Source organism: Symphalangus syndactylus, chromosome 12, assembly GCF_028878055.3.
Source record: "Symphalangus syndactylus isolate Jambi chromosome 12, NHGRI_mSymSyn1-v2.1_pri, whole genome shotgun sequence".
In the NCBI taxonomy this organism is placed as follows: domain Eukaryota; kingdom Metazoa; phylum Chordata; class Mammalia; order Primates; family Hylobatidae; genus Symphalangus; species Symphalangus syndactylus.
Window position 1 is genome coordinate 62,296,747 of NC_072441.2, and position 19,616 is coordinate 62,316,362.

At 50.1% G+C, this 19,616-nt stretch overlaps 2 protein-coding genes across 10 annotated transcripts; both read left to right on the forward strand.

The window, feature by feature from the left end:
* The first annotated feature begins 75 nt into the window (after nucleotides 1-75).
* Nucleotides 76-10,207, forward strand: GSTM4 (glutathione S-transferase mu 4). Of its 8 annotated transcripts, XR_010117371.1 has the most exons (9): nucleotides 81-429; nucleotides 735-810; nucleotides 1,238-1,302; nucleotides 1,613-1,694; nucleotides 1,795-1,895; nucleotides 2,837-2,932; nucleotides 3,023-3,133; nucleotides 8,992-9,064; nucleotides 10,120-10,207. XR_010117371.1 is itself a non-coding variant. In XM_063624523.1 (8 exons), exons 1-8 carry the CDS (start codon nucleotides 394-396, stop codon nucleotides 5,271-5,273), a joined length of 657 nt encoding a protein of 218 aa, XP_063480593.1. In that variant the 5' UTR covers nucleotides 76-393; the 3' UTR covers nucleotides 5,274-5,724. The 8 variants fall into 8 exon arrangements, 7 of the variants coding, with proteins under 7 accessions (XP_063480593.1, XP_063480595.1, XP_063480599.1 ...); XM_063624523.1 differs by lacking the exons at nucleotides 8,992-9,064; nucleotides 10,120-10,207 and adding an exon at nucleotides 5,184-5,724 and having other exon boundaries at nucleotides 76-429; XM_063624525.1 differs by lacking the exon at nucleotides 10,120-10,207 and having other exon boundaries at nucleotides 8,992-9,480.
* Nucleotides 10,208-11,906: 1,699 nt separating this feature from the next.
* LOC134733795 (glutathione S-transferase Mu 2) lies at nucleotides 11,907-19,256 on the forward strand. Of its 2 annotated transcripts, XM_063624521.1 has the most exons (8): nucleotides 11,924-12,054; nucleotides 12,323-12,398; nucleotides 12,822-12,886; nucleotides 13,196-13,277; nucleotides 13,378-13,478; nucleotides 15,251-15,346; nucleotides 15,437-15,547; nucleotides 18,717-19,256. In XM_063624521.1, the coding sequence occupies exons 1-8, from the start codon at nucleotides 12,019-12,021 to the stop codon at nucleotides 18,804-18,806; spliced, it is 657 nt and encodes a 218-aa protein (XP_063480591.1). In that variant the 5' UTR covers nucleotides 11,924-12,018; the 3' UTR covers nucleotides 18,807-19,256. The 2 variants fall into 2 exon arrangements, with proteins under 2 accessions (XP_063480592.1, XP_063480591.1); XM_063624522.1 differs by lacking the exon at nucleotides 15,437-15,547 and having other exon boundaries at nucleotides 11,907-12,054.
* The last annotated feature ends 360 nt before the right edge of the window (nucleotides 19,257-19,616 follow it).

Below are 19,616 nucleotides of genomic sequence, written 5' to 3' on the forward strand. Positions count from 1 at the left end.
CTCTCGCCGGCACAGCCAAGTCCCTGGGGACCCAGCAGAGGTAAGAAGCGGAGCGGAGCGCCCCGGGGCGGGGCTACGGAAGCTGGCGAGGTCGAGCCCCGCCTAGTGCTTCCTGACTTTGCTCCCTGAACACTCGGAGGTGGCAGTGGATCTTACTCCTTCCAGCCAGTGAGGATCCAGCAACCTGCTCCGTGCCTCCCGCGCCTGTTGGTTGGAAGTGACGACCTTGAAGATCGGCCGGTTGGAAGTGACGACCTTGAAGATCGGCGGGCGCAGCGGGGCCGAGGGGGCGGGTCTGGCGCTAGGTCCCGCCCCTGCGTGCCGGGAACCCCAGAGGAGGTCGCAGTTCAGCCCAGCTGAGGCCTGTTTGCAGAATCCACACCAACCAGCATCATGTCCATGACACTGGGGTACTGGGACATCCGCGGGGTGAGTGAGGGTCCGCTGCATGGTGGGACCGGGCGTGTGGGCGGGGAAGTGCCGAGCGGCTGGGGACCGGCTCTAGGGACGGTTCCTCTTTAGGGCTATCTCTCACAGGAGGGCCTGTGCATGCCTGTGTGTGTTTGTGTGTGTGTGTGTGTGTGTGTGTGTGTGTGTGTGTCTGCCGGGGTGGGGGTGGGGTGGGGGATGGGAGGGTGCAGTGCAGTGTAGACTGGGGGCTCGCCTGATGCAGATAAAGTCACCAGGTCAGGGACCCTCTATCTCTGACACGACCTGCGGGCCACCTCTCCCAGCTGGCCCATGCCATCCGCCTGCTCCTGGAATACACAGACTCAAGCTACGAGGAAAAGAAGTACACGATGGGGGACGGTAATGGCACCCTCGTGTCCGGGCCCTGCCCACTCACGCTGAGTTGGCACCAAGCAACCCATGGTGGCCACCTGTGGCTGCCTCTGCAGGCCTCCCCTGCTGGAGTTGCAGGCTGTCCCTTCCCTGAGCCCCGGTGAGGGAGCCCTCTGGCCTTGCAAGGCAGAATGCTGGGGCGGGATGCTGGGCCCTCTGTCTAATTGGGTTGGGTGTCCCTCAGAGCTTCCCTAAACCCTGGAAGCCTTTGCCGTGTGGGGTCCAGAGCCCTCACTGGGATTCTTTCTCTCTGAACCCTGGGATGTAGGACTGACTGGTTAGATTCTAGATCCACCTATCTCAGGGGTCTTGCCACTGGCTCCTTTGGAGGGTCCCAGAGAAGGAGGGCTGGGCTCTGGGGAGGTTTGTTTTCACTTCATCTTCCCCACTGCAGCTCCTGACTATGACAGAAGCCAGTGGCTGAGTGAAAAATTCAAGCTGGGCCTGGACTTTCCCAATGTAGGTGCAGGGGAAGGGGCGGTTTTGGGGGAAAGTGCGATGTGTCTCTGACTGCGTCGCCTCTCCCCAGCTTAGAGGTGTTCGGATCAGGAGTCTTCTGCCCAATTCCTGTCACTCCTGGCTGTCTACACAGCCCTTCCATGATGTTCTGTGTCCCAGCTCATTTATTAGTGTGACAGTATTTCTATCTCAGGCCTGCCATGAGCGGGCACAATGAGTGCCCAGTCTCCCCACTGCCCTCGCATATGGGAAGGGGATGCTGGGGAGCCTGGTGGCACAAGTGAGCTTCCCGTGTTTCCCATCCATCCAGCTGCCCTACTTGATTGATGGGGCTCACAAGATCACCCAGAGCAACGCCATCCTGCGCTACATTGCCCGCAAGCACAATCTGTGTGAGTGTGGTTGGCTGCAGTGTGTGGGGGGAAGGTGGCCCCCTCCTTGGCTGGATTGGGGTGTGATGCTGAGATTGAGTCTGTGTTTTGTGGGTGGCAGGTGGGGAGACAGAAGAGGAGAAGATTCGTGTGGACATTTTGGAGAACGAGGCTATGGACGTCTCCAATCAGCTGGCCAGAGTCTGCTACAGCCCTGACTTTGTGAGTCCCTCCCTGGTCTGGGCCAGAAGCCAGGCTTCTTATATTCCCATCTACTCTGGTCCTATTCACAATTGGAACTCCTCACTGCTATTGATCCTCTGAGGGTTCCCTGTACTGTAGCAGAGTGACTGTCATATCATTAAACTTATAAAAACTTGAAATCAGTCCCCACCAATCATAGAAGTCCATACACCCCAAGCTAGAAATTCAGTTCCTAGACAGTAAAGTCATGCATTCAGAATTCCTTTCATCTCTGACCCCTGACCTCTGCCACGGGCCATCTAACCCAGCTGGTTCATGCCATCTGCCTGTTCAGGGAATACGCAGACTCACACTATGGGGTAAAGAAGTATGTAGTGGGATGTAATAGCACCCTTCTCTGTGGAATTCCGTGCTATTCTTTTCCTAGTGCTTCTCCTTGACACACACAGGGATGAATGCATTTTCCTAACAGGCAGCTCGGGGCAGCCAGAGGGCCTTTGTTCCTCTGTCTCCTTCCATGCAGCCTCTCAAAATCTCATCTCTCCAGAAACTACTCAACGTCCATTGTATTATTCTGCCACTGCTCTAGGAGGAACTCTCAACTTCTTTCTCTGAGCTCCTTTAGTTCTTTGTGTCCTTGATTCTGCTCGTGTCTGGGTCCAGAGCCTGCCAGGTACTCAGGTGCTCCTGGGCTGACCCAGAGCAGGGTGGTTGGGAGGTCAGTGGGGACAGATTCAGGGATAGTGTTGCATTCCTCTCTGCCTTCCCATCACCACAAAAGCCTCCAGCTACCCATTTGGAGTGTAATAAATGCTGATATGTCCACCTGAAGCCAGTTCCAGCTGTGGGGAAGATGGCTGCTTGCTTGTGGCCAGCTGGGGCCATACACAGCCCTGGGGAGGCCACATCTGTGCAGGGAGCTTGTGTCTGAGGGTGGTGACAGCTGTTTTCTGCCTCAGGAGAAACTGAAGCCAGAATACTTGCAGGGACTTCCTACAATGGTGCAGCACTTCTCACAGTTCCTGGGGAAGAGGCCATGGTTTGTTGGAGACAAGGTAATGGGGGCATGTGATGAGGACACTAGAGATTTGCCATACATCCTATGTTACGGAGATTCCAGCCCACACATTCTTGGCCTTCTGCAGATCACCTTTGTAGATTTCCTTGCCTATGATGTCCTTGACCTCCACCGTATATTTGAGCCCAAGTGCTTGGACGCCTTTCCAAATCTGAAGGACTTCATCTCCCGCTTTGAGGTGATGCCCCCCCATCCTCCTTTCTCTTTGATGCCCCTTGTTCCGTTACCTCCTTTAAGATGCTTTCCCAGTCCTGGATCTGCATAAAGAATAACTTGCATTTATTGAGTGCTGGCTTCATGCCAGGAACCTTGCCCAGCACATTACACCTATCACGTGGAATTTGAACTTTACAACATTCCTACAGGGTAACAGAATTATCTTGCCCATTTAGAGATAAGAAAACTTAGAATGAGAGGGTCAGGCCTTTGCTCAGGGTCCCAGAGCCAGTGGAGGCTGTTCTGGACTCCCTGTGAGCCTCTGGATCTATGGGTGACAGTCAGGGCTCTCCCTTTTGTGACAAAAGGAAAAAGCCTCAGGCCTCATCCAGCCTGGATTTCACAGCCCAGGGCACTTTGGAAGAGGCAGAGAACTTTAGGAGCATGGATGCAGCTGGCAATAGTAGGACTGACACACGGTAGCATTGATGTCTAGTATGAAACCCACAGGCAGTGTTCATAGCTACTCCCAGAAGCTTTGCACGATCAGACCCCCACGTGGGGAATCCTGAGAGCCAGAGCTGTGGCCAGAGCTGGATTAGGGTTCATATGTGGGTGCCGCTGTTGAAGGAGTGTGTGTTGAAATGCTCTGTGCTCCTTCTTTATCTTTCTTCCTCTCTTTTTTCCCTCCGGTGTTCCAAGTGTTCCCCCTGTGAGATGAGTAGCACACTCATTTTAACTCCTATTCACCAACTTTCTCCCCTGCATGAGGCAGGGTGTGAGGCACAGTGGGAGATGCATAGATGACAGCCCCATCCTGGAAATGAGTGCAGTATGAGGCCTGCAGGCAGAGCAGCCTGTGAGGTGTGTGTGGCAGCACCTGGGTACCAGGCCCAGGGCCTGCCCCTCACTCACGGGGAGCCATCCCTCACCCATGCTCAATTTGTTTGAGAGCAGCAGCAAATCCTACTTTAGTACAGATGTGAGAATTTGAGGCATTAGTCCAAAAAGTTTTTCAGCCTAGAATTTGTTTTCCTTTCCCACTACCCATCAAGAGATCTGGTTACTCAGCTAGTTCCCATCAGCTCTGGCTCTGGTCTCGGCTGAGTGGCCTTGAGGTTATGTAAGAGGTAGTGGGAAGGGAGGAGAGCTGAGGGCTGCAGCATATGGTCCACCTGGGCTTGGCCCTTTGGGAATAGGCAGCCCTGGATCTCTCTGAATCCTTAGAAATTACATGGCCATTTGATCCTGGGAAGATCGTGCAGAGCACACCTGAGTGTCATACAGCCTGGTCTGAGGCAGTGGGGTTGGAGATGAGGTGGGTTGGGGCACAGTGGTATTTAGCTCAGGTACCAGGTGGGGAGGTTTAGACTTTCTGCTTTAAAAGGAGTGATTAGAGCCTGGTCTGGCGTTTCTTTTGCTGATCCAACACACCTTGTCCACTTTCATCCAGGTTTTGCTGGGTCCTTGGGTGAGATGTAGGCTCTCTTCCAGGCTGCACAGACATTTTCAGAGGTCCCCTCTGTGTGTGCAAACCTAGGCAAGCCAGGAGCCTCCCTGGGAAACAGGAGAATGTTGTGTAGTCAGAGAGCCACAGGACCTCCTGAGGGATTTGGGGGAGGATGGGAATTTGACAGAAAGATGCCAGAAATGGAGAGAGACAGAACCAGGCTATGTTGCAGCTCTGTCCCCCTTACTAGCTATTTGAGTGTGAGGAAGTTACTGAACTTCTATTTCCCACATGAGAAATGATGATAATAGATTCGACCTCGCAGAGTAGTCGAGTGGATTTTCTAAGCCTGTGTTGTAATTTCTCTTGGATATAGAGCACCCAGCACGGTGTAGAATCTTCATAAGTGGTAGCTGTTATTATGGTATGACATTAGTTCAAGGAAATTGGAAGAGTTAACTTCGCAGATCTGGGGACCCTTAGAGGCTGTGTGATGCCTCAGCACTTGAGCCCACGTAGAAAGGCTGTGGCCAGGGCCCTGACCTGCTGTGTCTGCAGTGGGGTTGTCCCAGCCCTCATGGGCAGCTGACCTTGAGTTCTGGCCTTATTTTCGCCCCCTCAGGGCTTGGAGAAGATCTCTGCCTACATGAAGTCCAGCCGCTTCCTCCCAAAACCTCTGTACACAAGGGTGGCTGTCTGGGGCAACAAGTAATGCCTTGAAGGCCAGGAGGTGGGAGTGAGGAGCCCATACTCAGCCTGCTGCCCAGACTGTGCAGCTCAGCTGGACTCTGCATCCCAGCACCTGCCTCCTCGTTCCTTTCTCCTGTTTATTCCCATCTTTACCCCCAAGACTTCATTGTCCCTCTTCACTTCCCCTAAATCCCTGTCCCATGCAGGCCCTTTGAAGCCTCAGCTACCCACTTACCTTCATGAACATCCCCCTCCCAACATTACCCTTCCCTGCACTAAAGTCAGCCTGACCTTCCTTCCTGTTAGTGGTTGTGTCTGCTTTGAAGGGCCTGCCTGGCTTCTCGCCTGTAGAGCTCAGCTCTGAGCTGTCCCTGTGTTGCATGAAAGAGCAGCATTGACTGGTTTACAGGCCCTGCTCCTGCAGCGTGGCCCCTGCCTTAGGCCTGCCTGATCAAAATAAAGCCTCAGCCACATTTGCTGTAGTCTTGTCTTATTTGCTCCTGGCTGCCCAGACTGTGTCTGTCACTGCCTCTTCCGAGGGACTGGCTGGTGACCCTGGCAGTAGCTGGGTTCATAGAGATTATGATGGGCTTAGTAAGGTGTTTCCAACTTTTTTTTTTTTTTGAAACAAGGTGAAGGGCAGTGGCGGCATCATAGCTTACTGCAGCATCCAGTCCTGGGCTCAAGAATCCTCCCACTTCAGCCTCCCAAATAGCTGAGACTATAGGTGTGACACCACACCTGGCCACATTAAAAATTTTTTTGTAGAGATCGTGTCTCTTTATGTTGCCCAGGCTGGTCTGGAACTCCTGAGCTCAAGCGATCCTCTTACCTTGGCATCCCAAATTGCTGGGATTGCAGGTATGAGCCACCATGCCTGGCCCTGTTTCCAATTTCTTGATCCCTTTTCTGACCGCCTTAGAGCAGGAAGCCACATAAAGTGCTTTATAGAAAGGATACCTCTTTCTGGGCCTAGATCTTCATTTATTTATATTTATTCAGTATTATTCAGTGCTTTCCATGGTTAGGCAGAGCTAGGTCTCAGTGAGTACGTCTTAGATGCCCAGAGGTGGTGGAATTCCCATCACAGAGAACCAGGATCCTTCTGTCTTCCACACTGACTGACACCATCACAGCTCTTAGATCTCTAGGACCCAAGCTCTACTGTGAGCTGCTTCACCGGAAGGTTCTCCCACTCAGCAGTTCCCAAGCTGTGTTACCACAAATAGTTGTTGATTTTTTGGGCCAGGAATTCAGGTAATGCTCAGCAGGGAGAACTTATTACAAATCCACAAAGGTCTCCTCTCCAAAAACTATATATCCAAAAATACAACCCATTAAAAAATGAGTCAAAACTTGAACAGGCATTTCCCAAAAATGAATATCCAAATGGCCACTAAGCTCATGAGAAGGTGCTCAACATCATCAGACAGCAGAAAGTTAAAAACCCCTAAGATCCTACTGTATCCTCACTAGAATGCCTGACATTGAAAGGACTGACAATTGTTGGTGATTTATGGAGTAACTGGAACTGTCATGCATTGCTGGTGGGAAAGCCACTTTGGAATACTGGCACTGTCAACCAGAGGTAAACATACATCTACTCAGGACCCAGAAATCCCACCCTACAGGAATGAGTCCTAATGGATTCCAAGAACCAGGTATAATGATGCCAAAAACAGCTTTATTTTAAATAGCCAATAACAATCCAAATTCCATGAATAGAAGAATGAACAAATAAACTGCGGTTTATCAACATAATTCCATCGTTCATATAATGGAATACTTACTCTGCCATAATGAAAATAAACGTGCTAACGCTATGTGCAAAAACATGGATGGGCCTGACAGACATGTTGAGTAAAAGGATCCAGACAGGAGAAAGGACACATGACCTCATTCCATTTACACGAAAATCAGGAGAGGGAAATGAATCCCTGGTATCAGAGGTCAGATGATTGGTAAGCTTGGTGAGAACTGGAAGTTGCCTATTGAAGGGGCCTGGTGGAGTGCTGTAAGTTTTCTCTCTTTATCTGGGAGGTGATTCCAGAAGAGTATACAAGTGGAAAAGCCCACAGAGTAGCACACTTAAGGCCTGTGCACTGTATGTGTATTACACTTCAATGAAAAGCATGCTTGGCTGGGCGCGGTGGCTCACGCCTGTAATCCCAGCACTTTGGGAGGCCAAGGCGGGTGGATCACGAGGTCAGGGGTTCGAGACCAGCCTGACCAACATGGTGAAATCCTGTCTCTACTAAAAATACAAAGATTAGCCGGGCATGGTGGCGGTGCCTGTAATCCCAGCTACTCAGGAGGCTGAGGCAGGAGAATTGCTTGAACCCGGGAGGTGGAGGTTGCAGTAAGCCGAGATTGCACCACTGCATGCTCCGGCCTGGGCGACAGAGTGAGACTCCGTCTCAAAAAAAAAAAAAAAAGGAAAAAAAGAAAAGCATGCATTAAGGCCTGTGCACTGTATGTGTATTACACTTCAATGACATGCACATATGTCTTACATTATTTGTGTGCTTGTGTTGGTTTGCTTTCCCTCATAAGATGTCAACATCCTCAGGACATGTGTTTTTGTCTCTTCTTGTTCACTGATGTAACAGGTGTTTGCATATCACCTAGGACAGTCCTTGAGCATAGTAGGTGCTCACTGAATAGTTATTAGGCAAATTATAGGCTCTATCTTAATGGTGTCATTTCAAATTCCCTTTAGATTTTTATTCATGCCTACTTCTTTGGATAGGTGAGATTGATGGGCACATACACTCTTAGGTTCTGCAGTTTTTTCTCATTTACCTAAGAATCTGTACATGTTGGCAGTCTATATGCATGCCTATTTCTAACATTTAATGGCTATCATTACTTCCTGTGGATAAATTATAGTTTGCCTAGTCATCCTTACTCTATTGAGCATGTGGATTTTTCTAATTTATTTATTTTTAGAACAGAGTGATCATGTTTAAACTAATTCCTTCTCTGATTTTTGGGTACTTTATTTGAGTTGGTCCCCAAAGGCAATTACTACAAGGCAAAAGGTGAGAATGGTGTTATGGTATTATCATAGATAAATTGATTGCTCTACAGAGAGAATAGCTTTTTTTGTTTTTTTTTTGATATGGAGTCTTACTGTGTCACCTAGGCTGGAGTACAGTGGCGCAATCTCAGCTCACTGCAACCTCCACCTACTGGGTTCCAGCAATTCTCCTGCCTCTGCCTCCTGAGTAGCTGGGATTACGGGTGCACGCCACCACCCCTGGCTAATTAGTAGAGATGGGGTTTCACCATATTGGCCAGGCTGGTCTTGAACACCTGACCTCAGGTGATTTGCCTGCCTCAGCCTCCCAAAGTGCTAGGACTACAGGCGTGAGCCATCACGCCTGGCCCAGAGAGAATAACTTAATTCATGGTGCCACCTGCAAGGACATGGATCTTTCTGCACTACCTTAGGTACTTGAGGGATTGCAGTTTCATCTTACGATATTTTTATAGGTTCATAAGAATACCTTCAAGTTTTCTACCTTCACCTTTTTTGTTTATAGTGTGTGCATGTTTCTGCGAATGAATCACAGTCTGTGAATCTACCTGTCCTTGAATCTCCTGTATAAAACTCTCTGTTTACCCATTCTCTACCTGTGGTTTAGTCAATTCCTGGAGAAAGGTTAAAGAATGATCTTGTAGCAGTCAAGACCTTCTCTCTAATAGGCACAATGTAATTAATTGTGATTCTGTTCTAGGTTTCCTGTGGCATAATGTGATGGTTAATTTTCTGCATCAACTTGACTGGGCTAAAGGATGCTTACATGGCAGGTAAAATTATTGTGTTTGTGAGGGTGTTTCCAGAAGAGATTTGCCTTTGAATCAGAAGACAGCCAAGATTTCCTTCAGCAATGAAGGAGGCATCCACCAAACTGTCAGGGCCCAGAGAGAAGAAAAAGACAGAGGAAGGGTGAATTTGATGTTTCTGACTGGGACATCCATCTCTGCCTATCCTGGGACATCCACACTCCTGGTTCTCTGGCCTTCAGACTTGATCAGGGACTAACACCATCACCTCCTACCCCCACCTTTGTTCTGAGGCCTTTAGACTCTGAATGATACCACTGTCTTTCCTGCTTCTCTATCCTGCAGTCAACAGATCATGGGACTTCTCCACTCCAAAATTGTGTGAGCCAATTCCCATAACAGATAGATAAATTTATAAATAAACACACAAATTTCCTACAGGCTTATCTTAGTGGCGTCACTTCAAATTTTGAAGAACCCTGACTAGTACACATAGCAAAAAACAATGACAACAACAACAAACAAAAACACACACACACATACAAACTCATTATCAATGAGTAAGTTTTAAAAAATCAAGCACAAGAGAAAACGCTGCAGCATATCTATTACCTGGGTGCTTTTCTATATGGAAAGCCTTGTCTGAGATGCCTTGCAGTAAACTCCAAGGAGATTTTGAGGAAAGATACACTCTTTTCTCCTAGTAAATCTCCCTGTTGATGATCATTATTTTAAAGTCTCCAAAGATCAAAACATCTGCTTGCACATTTTGCCGATTCATTTTGGGTGAGGGTCTCTGGCAGGCTTGGAAGGGTGGGTGAACAGTGGGAAGGGGGCTGCCTCTGGTGACTAGCATCACTCATATCCATGTCAGTGGCAGTCATCAGGTGCTTATTATATATTTGACTTTTGGCCACCCCTATGGGGGTGTTAAATGCAGGGAGAGTCGAGTCAAGTCATTGCAAATTGGCAGTGACTTTTGGGACCTTTCTACACATGATAGTCAGTCAGGTAGATACCTTCTTTTAAAATTTGACTTATTACAGTTTTTTGAAACAGGGTCTCACTCTGTCACCCAGGCTGGAGTGCAGTGGTGTGATCATGGCTCATTGCAGCCTCGGCTTCTCAGGCTCCAATGATCCTCCCACTTCAGCCTCTCAAGTAGCTGGGACCACAGGTAAAGGGCCACCATGGCCAGCTAATTTTCGTGTATTTGGTAGACAGTGTTTCACCATGCTTCCCAGGCTGGGTGGATACTTTTCAAAAATAAATTCAGTTCATCCTGCCTAGCTTTGCCCCAGCAGCTCTAGAAGAATTACCCCATGGTGCTGGGCTCAGGCTGCCTGGCTCTGGAATAATGTGCTCAGAGCTGCAGGGGAGGCCTGCTGTCTGACTGGCAGAGAGAGTCCCACCACTCCGTACCCTGTACCCTGGAAGATCAGGCTTGATGCCTGCAGGGACTGCGCCAGCTGAGATTGTCTCTAGGTCCTCCCTTCTGCCAGCTGATGTCCAGGGAAGTGGGTCCTCTGGTCTCCCTCCTGCCACCAGAATTTTGAGGACCTTGTTTCTCCCACTGCAACTTTTGACCCATTCCTGGGTTTCTTTTTCTTTTTTTTGAGACGGAGTCTTACTCTGTCGCTCAGGCTGGAGTGCAGTGGTGCAACCTCAGCTCACTACAACCTCCGCCTCCTCAGTTCAAGCAATTCTCCTGCCTCAGTCTCCTGAATAGCTGGGATTACAGGCACCGGTCACCAGGCCTGGCTAATTTTTTTGCATTTTTAGTAGAGTCGGGATTTCACCACGTTGGCCGGGTTTTAGACTAGGGTTTCTTCACCTCAGCAGTACTGTCATTTTGGAGGGCAGAATTATTTGACTGTGGGGCACTGTCCTGAGCATTGCAGGGTGTTCAGCAAACTCTACCCACTAGATGCCATGGGCGCTTCCCAGTGGTGACAGTTAACAAAGTCTCCAGACAGACCTACATGTCCCCCGAGGGGCAGAGTTACCTCCACTTGAAGACCAGTGGTGTGCTGGATGGATACTAATATTAAAATAATAATAATAATAGAAATCATAATATAACTCATGTAGTTAAGGTAAGTCCTCTTTGATGGAACATTTATTTTAGTTAATATTATTTGTGTATGTCTGTCCTGGTAGTTTTTTTTTTTTACTTTTTATTTTGATTTAGTATCAGAGTTTGAGAAATTTGCAAAAAGAGTGAATACAAACACCTCTGATTACCCCAGATTCTAACGTTTCCACATGGGCTTTCTCCTCCCTCCCCGAGTCCCCCAGCCCCTGCTCCCCACCTTTCTGCCTCTGTCCCCACCCAGCAAGCTCCCTAAGAGCACAGCACCACTTATGACAAAAACATCATTTTCTTTTCTCTGAGGCGGCATTCCTGGCGTTTGGATTTAGGCTGATAAGTGACAGTGAGTTATAATCATCCTTGCCTGTGCTGTCCTTCCCATGTTAGGTCTGTCATGCCATGTATGTCCGCAGTTTATAACAATCTATATCATACGCTGAAAAGTTTTGAAAACTTATCCAGTGAATCCCTGAGCACCAAATGTTCTTTTGTGTTATTTTGCTTTATCAGGCTATTATTACTTTATTCAGAATCTCTCTCTCTTTTAGAGAGAGCCTTTCTTTCTTGCCTAACCTAGAGTGCAGCGGCGCCATCATAGCTCAGTTCAGTCTTGAACCCCTGGACTCAACCAGTTCTCCCCCGCCCTGGGCTCCTGGGCGTCCTGATCTCTCTCGTGAAACCCACGGGGCTGGGAGGTGGGAGGCGATCCTACTCCTTCTAGCCCCTTGAGCGCGCTCCGGGCCTCCAGATTGGCCCGTTTCGGGGGCAGGGCGGGCCGTGGGGCGGGGACGTAGCAAGGCTCCCTCTCTACCCTCTCTGGGCCTCTCACAAAGGCTGAGCCCTGCCCCGCCGAGGCCTGTCTGCAGAATCCACAGCAACCAGCACCATGCCCATAACACTGGGGTACTGGAACATCCGCGGGGTGAGCGAGGGTCCGCTGGGCGGTGGGAGGGGGGTGCGTGGAGACGGGGAGGTGTGGAGCAGCTGCGGAACGGGCTCTAGGGACGGTTCCTCTTCAGGGCTGTCCCTGACAGCAGGGTCTGTGCTTGCCGCTGTGTGTATGTGTGGCGGGGAGGCGGGGGTTGGGGGGTGAGGCAGGAAGAGGAGGAGACGGGGCTGCCCTTGTGCAGAGTCGTCACCAAGTCAGGGACCCTCCATCCCTGACCCGAGCTGTGGGCCATCTCTCCCAGCTGGCCCACTCCATCCGCCTGCTCCTGGAATACACAGACTCAAGCTACGAGGAAAAGAAGTACACGATGGGGGATGGTAATGGCACCCTCGTGTCTGGGCTCTGCCCACTTAACACTAGGTTGGCACCAAGCAACCGATGGTGGCCACCTGTGGCTGACTCTGCAGGCCTCCCTTGCTGGAGTTGCAGGCTGTCCCTTCCCTGAGCCCCGGTGAGGGAGCTCCTTGCAAGGCAGAATGCTGGGGCGGGATGCTGGGCCCCGCGTCTAATTGGGATGGGTGTACCTCAGGGCTTGCCTAAACCCTGGAAGCCTTAGCCATTGTGGGGTCCAGAGCCCTCACTGGGATTCTCTCTCTCTTAACCCTGGGATGTGGGACTGAGTGGTCAGATTCTAGATCCACCTGTCTCAGGGATCTTGCCACTAGCTCTTTGGGAGGGTCCCCGGGAAGGAGGGCTGGGCTTTGGGGAGGTTTGTTTTCACTTCATCTTCCCCACCGCAGCTCCTGACTATGACAGAAGCCAGTGGCTGAATGAAAAATTCAAGCTGGGCCTGGACTTTCCCAATGTAGGTGCAGGGGAAGGGGCGGTTTTGCAGGGAAGTGCAACGTGTCTCTGACTGCATCTCCTCTCCCCAGCTTAGAGGTGTTCGGATCAGGAGTGTTCTGCCCAATTTCTCTCACTGTGGCTGTGTACACAGCCCTTCCATGATGTTCTGTGTCCAACCTCATTCGTTCATGTGACAGTATTCTTATTTCAGGCCTGCCATGAGCAGGCACAGTGAGTGCCCGGTCTCCTCTCTGCCCTTGGTTATGGGAAGGGGATATTGGAGAGCCTGGTGGCCCAACTGAGCTTCCCTGGTTTCCCATCCATCCAGCTGCCCTACTTGATTGATGGGACTCACAAGATCACCCAGAGCAACGCCATCCTGCGCTACATTGCCCGCAAGCACAACCTGTGTGAGTGCGTTCGGCTGCAGGGTGTGAAGTGAGCATAGCCTACTCCTGGGCTTGGCTGGGCTGTGATGCTGAGAGTGAGTCTATGTTTTGCGGGTGGTAGGTGGGGAGACAGAAAAGGAGAAGATTCGGGAAGACATTTTGGAGAACCAGCTTATGGACAACCGTATGCAGCTGGCCAAACTCTGCTATAACCCAGATTTTGTGAGTCCCCCCGTGTACCCCCACCCCACTCCCCCCTCCCCCAGTCCCAGTCCCCGTCCCCTTTTTCCCTGCAGAGTTTCTGTCCAAAATTGATTCCTTCTGGTACGTTCTTGGTTTCACTGACTCTAAGAATGAAGCCGTGAGCCTATGCTGGAAGTGTTACAGTTCTTAAAGATGGTGTGTCCGGAGTTCATTCCTTCAGCTGTTCAGATGTGTCCGGAGTTTCTTCTTTCCGGTGGGTTTGTGGTCTTGCTGACTTTAAGAGTGAAGCTGCAGACCTACGCAGTGAGTGTTACAGCTCTTAAACGTGGCACTTCCAGAGTTGTTTATTCCTCCTGGTGGGTTCATGGTCTGGCTGGCTTCAGGAGTGAAGCTGCAGACCCTCATAGTGAATGTTACAGCACATAAAGTTAGTTCAAACCCAAAGAGTGAGCAACATCAGGATTTATTGTGAAGAGTGAAAGAAAATACACTTCCAAACCCTAAAAAACAACCTCACCAGATTGCTGCTGCTGGCTGCGGTGGCCTCCTTTTATTCCCTTATTTGGCCCCATCCACATCATGCTGATTGGTCCATTTTACAGAGAGCTGATTGGTCCATTTTACAGAGCGCTGATTGGTCTGTTTTTACAGAGTGCTGATTGGTGCATTTACAAACCTTTAGCTAGACAGAAAAGTTCTCTAAGTCCCCTACCTGATTAGCTAGACACAGCACACTGATTGGTACATTTACAAACCTTTAGCTAGACACAGAGCGCTGATGTGCATTTACAATCCTTTAGCTAGGCAGAAAAGTTCTCCAAGTCCCCACCTGACCCAGAAGCCCAGCCAGCTTCAGCTCTCATTTTGATCAGGAGCCAAGACTGTGGTCCTGCCATCTACACGGGTCCTGTTTTCCATTTGAACTCTTTAGTGCTACTCATCCTTCAAGCTATTTCCTATACTGCCACCAGAGTGACCCTCAAACCCCAAAGTCGTGTCAAATAAAACCTCTAAATCAATTCCCCACCAATCTACTTATAGAATCCTGACTCCCCAGGGTATGAATTCACTCTCTAGACAGTAATGGTTACTTCCAGAATCCCCTCCATCTCTGACCCATGACCTGTGCTTTGGGCCATCTCTCCCAGTGGTTTATATCATCTGCCTGCTTTGGAATACACAAACTATGAGGAAAACAAGTGCAAAACAACGGAGTAATGGCACCTGCAATTTTGGTGTCTTCCGAGTGCTCTCTTGACATACAGTGAGATCAGCGGATTTTCCTAACAGGCAGCTTAGGGGCAGCCAGAGGCTCTTTTTCCCCCTCCTTTCTTCCACTCATCCTCTGAATATCTCCTCATCTTTCCAGAAACCACTCAATGTTCATTGTATTCTTCTGCTGCCCCACCAGGAGGAACTTTCTGCTTCTTTCTCTGAGCTCCTTTAGTTCTGTGCATCCTTGATTCTGCTCATATCTGGGTCCAGAGCCTACCAGGTGCTCAGGTGCTCCTGGGGCTGACCCAGAGGTTGTTTGGAGGTCAGTGGGACAGATTTAGGGAGAGTGTCACATTCCGCTCTGCCATCCCATCACCTCAGAAAGACTCCAGCTACCCAGTTGGAGTCTAATAAATGCTGATGTATCCAGCTGAAGCCTAGGCACTGACCCAGTTCTAGCTGTGGGGAAGATGACTGCTTGCCTGCGGCCAGCTGGGGCCATGCACAAAACTGGGAGTCCGCATCTGTGCAGGGAGCTTGTGTCTGAGGGTGTTGACAGCTGTTTTCTGCCTCAGGAGAAACTGAAACCAGAATACCTGGAGGGACTCCCTGAAATGCTGAAGCTCTACTCACAGTTTCTGGGGAAGCAGCCATGGTTTCTTGGGGACAAGGTAATGGGGGCGTGTGGTGGGGACACCACAGATTTGTCATACTTCCTATATTATGGAGGTTTCAGCCCACATATCCTTGGCCTTATCCAGATCACGTTTGTGGATTTCATTGCTTATGATGTCCTTGAGAGAAACCAAGTATTTGAGCCCAGCTGCCTGGATGCCTTCCCAAACCTGAAGGCCTTCATCTCCCGATTTGAGGTGATGCCTCTGTCCTCCTTTCTCTTTATGTCCCTTATTCCTTTCTCTCCTTTGTGATGCTTTCCCAGTCCTGGAGCTACACAAAGAATAACTCACATTTATGGTCGTGCGCGGTGGCTCACACCTATAATCTCAGCACTTTGGAGGCTGAGGCAGGCAGATCACCTGTGGTCAGGAGTTTGAGACCAGCCTCCCCAACATGGCAAAACCCCATCTTTACTAAAAAAAAAAAATACAAAAATTAGCTGGGCGTGGTGGTGAGCACCTGTAATCCCAGGTACTCGGGAGGCTGAGGCAGGAGAATCACTTGAACCTGGAAGGTGGAAGTTGCAGTGAGCCAAGATCGCGCCACTGCACTCCAGCCTAGATGACAGAGTGTGACTCCATCTCAAGAAAAAAAAAAAAAAAGTGGCCAGGCGCGGTGGCTCACACCTGTAATCCCAGCACTTTGGGAGGCCGAGGCGGGTGGATCACCTGAGGTTGGGAGTTCGAGACCAGCCTGACCAACATGGAGAGACCCCTGTCTCTACCAAAAATACAAAATTAGCCGGGTGTGGTGGCACATGCCTATAATCCCAGCTACTACGGAGGCTGACGCAGGAGAATCGCTTGAACCTGGGAGGCGGAGGTTGCGGTGAGCCAAGATCGTGCCGTTGCACCCCAGCCTGGGCAACAAGAGTGAAACTCCATCTCAAAAAAAAAAAAAAAAAAGAATAACTTGCATTTATTGAGTGCTGGCTTCATGCCACGAACTGTGCCCAGCACATTATACCTATTGTGTTGAATTTGAAATTTACAACATTCCTACAGGCTGGTAGAATTATCTCCCCCGTTTTAGAGACAAAGAAACTGAGAATGAGAGGGTCAATCCTTTGCTCAGGGTCCCAGAGCCAGTGGAGGCTGTGCTGGGCTCCCTGCGAGCCTCTGGATTTATGGTCGGCAGTCAGGGCTCTCCCTTTTGTGACAATAGAAAAGGCTCAGGCCTTGTCCAGCCTGGGTTTCATAGCCCAGGACACTTTGGAAGAGGCAGAACACCTCAGGACCACAGATGCAGCTGGCAATAGTAGGACTGACAAACAGTAGCATTGATGTTCAATACTGAACCCACAGGCAGTATTCATAGCTATCCCCAGAAGCTTTGCACAATTGAACCCCCATGTGGGGAATCCTGAGAGCCAGGGCTGTGGCTGGAGCTGGATTAGGATACATACGTGGGTGCCCCTGTTGAAGGAGCTTATGCTGAAATGCCCTGTGCTGGAGCACTTTCCTTCTCTACCTCTCTTCCTCTTTTTTTTTTTGAGAAGGAGTCTTGCTCTGTCGCCCAGGCTGGAGTGCAGTGGAGCAATCTCGGCTCACTGCAACCTCTGTCTCCTGGGTTCAAGTGATTCTCCTGCCTCAGCCTCTTGAGTAGCTAGGATTACAGGTGTGCACCACCACGTCCGGCTAATTTTTGTATTTTTAGTAGAGATGGGGTTTTGCTATGTTGGCCAGGCTGGTCTCAAACTCCTGATCTCAAACTCCTGAGGTGATCCACCCACCTCAGCCTCCCTAAGTACTGGGATTACAGGTGTGAGCCACTGAGCCTGGCCTCTTCCTCTCTTTTTTCCCTCCAATGTTCCAAGTGTTCCACCTGTGAGATGAGTAGTACGCTGATTTGACTCCTATTCACTGACCTTCTCCTCTGCATGAGGCAGGGTGTGAGGCACAGTGGGAGATGCATAGATGACTGCCCCATCCTGGAAATGAGTGCAGTGAGAGACCTGTAGGCAGAGCAGCTTGTGAAGTGTGTGCTGAACTTGTTTGAGAGCAGCAAATCCTACATTACTACAGATTTGGGGATTTGAGGCATTAGTCCAACAGGCTTCTGAGCCTTGACTCTGTTTCCCTTTTCCACTCCCCATCAAGAGATCTGTTTGCTCAGCTAGTTCCCATCGGCTCTAGTTCTATGGTTCTGGTCCAGGCTGAGTGGCCTTGGAGTTAGTTAAGAGGTGGTGGGAAGGGAGGGGTAGAGGAGGGCTGAGAGCTATGGCCTGTTATGTGCCAGGGTCAAGCCTGTCACCCAGGCTGGAGTGCAGTGGTGCGATCTTGGCTCACTGCAACCTCCGCTTCCTGGGTTCAAGCAATTCTCTGCCTCAGCCTACTGAGTAGCTGGGATTACAGGTGCCCGCCACCATGACTGGCTAATTTTTGTATTTTTAATAGAGATGGGGTTTCACCATGTTGGCCAGGCTGGTCTCCAACTCTTGACCTCAGGTGATCCACTTGCCTCGGCCTTCTAAAGTGCTGGGATTACAGGTGTGAGCCACTGCGCCCAGACGGATCTTTTTGAACACCTTATCTGGTCATTCAATCCTGGTAAGATTGTGCACAGCACATCTGAGTGTCATGTAGCCTGATCTGCAGCAGCAGGGCTGAAGATGCCATGGGTTAGGGCACAGTGAGATTTTGCTAAGATACTAGATGGAGAACCTTGGACTTTCTGCTTTAAGGGGAATGATTAGAGCCTAGTCTCACCTTTGATTTTCTTGTGCACTGCCACTCCACATTCCACTTTCATCCAGGTTTTACTGAGACATTGGGTGAGTGTGTTCAGAGCCCCTTTGTTCTGCTGAAGGTCCCTTCTGTGTGTTTATACCCAGACAAGCCAAGAGCCTCCCTGTGGAAAAGGAGACTGTGCAGTCAAGGAGTGACAGGGCCTGGTGTGAGGGGTGGTGGGGCAGAAGAAAAGAATTTGGCAGAAAGAGGCCAGAACTGGAGAGAGACAGAACCAGGCTACATTGCAGTTCTATCCCCCTTACTAGCTATTTGGATGTGAGGAAGTTGCTGAACTTCTGTTTCCCATATGAGAAATGGTGATAATAGATTCAGCCTTGCAGAGTAGTCAAGTGGATTTTCTAAGCTTATGTTGTAATTTCTCTTGGGTTCAGAGCACCCAGCACAGTGTAGAATCTTCATAAGTGTTAGCTGTTACTGTGGTACAACATTACTTAAAGGAAGTTGGAAGAGTTAACTCCACAGATCTAGGGACCCTAAGAGGCTGTGTGATGCCTCAGCACTTGAGCCCACGTAGAAAGGCTGTGGCCAGGGCCCTGACCTGCTGTGTCTGCAGTGGGGTCATCCTCATTGACAGCTGACCTTGAGCTCTGGCCTCATTTTTCCCCCGTCCCAGGGCTTGGAGAAGATCTCTGCCTACATGAAGTCCAGCCGCTTCCTCCCAAGACCTGTATTCACAAAGATGGCTGTCTGGGGCAACAAGTAGGGCCTTAAAGGCCAGGAAGTGGGAGTGAGGAGCCCATACTCAGCCTGCTGCCCAGGCTGTGGAGCCCAGCTGGACTCTGCATCCCAGCACCTGCCTCCTCTTTCTTTTCTCCTGTTTATTCCCATCTTTACCCCCAAGACTTCATTGTCCCTCTTCACTTTCCCTAAACCCCTGTCCCATGCAGGTCCTTTGAAGCCTCAGCTACCCACTTTCCTTCATGAACATCCCCCTCCCAACATTACCTTTCCCTGCACTTCCCAGCCTGACCTTCCTTCCTGTTAGTGGTTGTATCTGCTTTGAAGGGCCTGCCTGGCCCCTCGCCTGTGGAGCTCAGCCCCCGAGCTGTCCCCGTGCTGCATGAAAGAGCAGCATTGACTGGTTTACAGGCCCTGTTCTTACAGTGTGGCCCCTGCCTTAGGCCTGCCTGATGGAAGTAAAGCCTCAACCACATTTGCTGTGTGTCTTGTCTTATTTGCTCCTGGCCATCTACCCAGACTGTCTGTCTGTCACTGCCTCTTCCAAGGGACTGGCTGGTGATCCTGGCAGTGGCTGGATTCTTAAAGATTCTGCTGGGCATAGTAAGGCACTTAACAATTCTTGCTCCCATTTCTGAGAGACTCAGAGCAGGAAGCCCCATGAGGCACTGTGGAAAGGATGTCTCTTTTTGGGACTGGATCTCCCATTCATTCATCCAGCCTTATTGAGTCCTTTCCATAATTGCACAGAGCTTGTGTCTCATTGAATAGGGACCCCAAGGGAGTGGAATCTCCATCACAGAGAACCAGGTCTCCACTATATGACTGCATCACT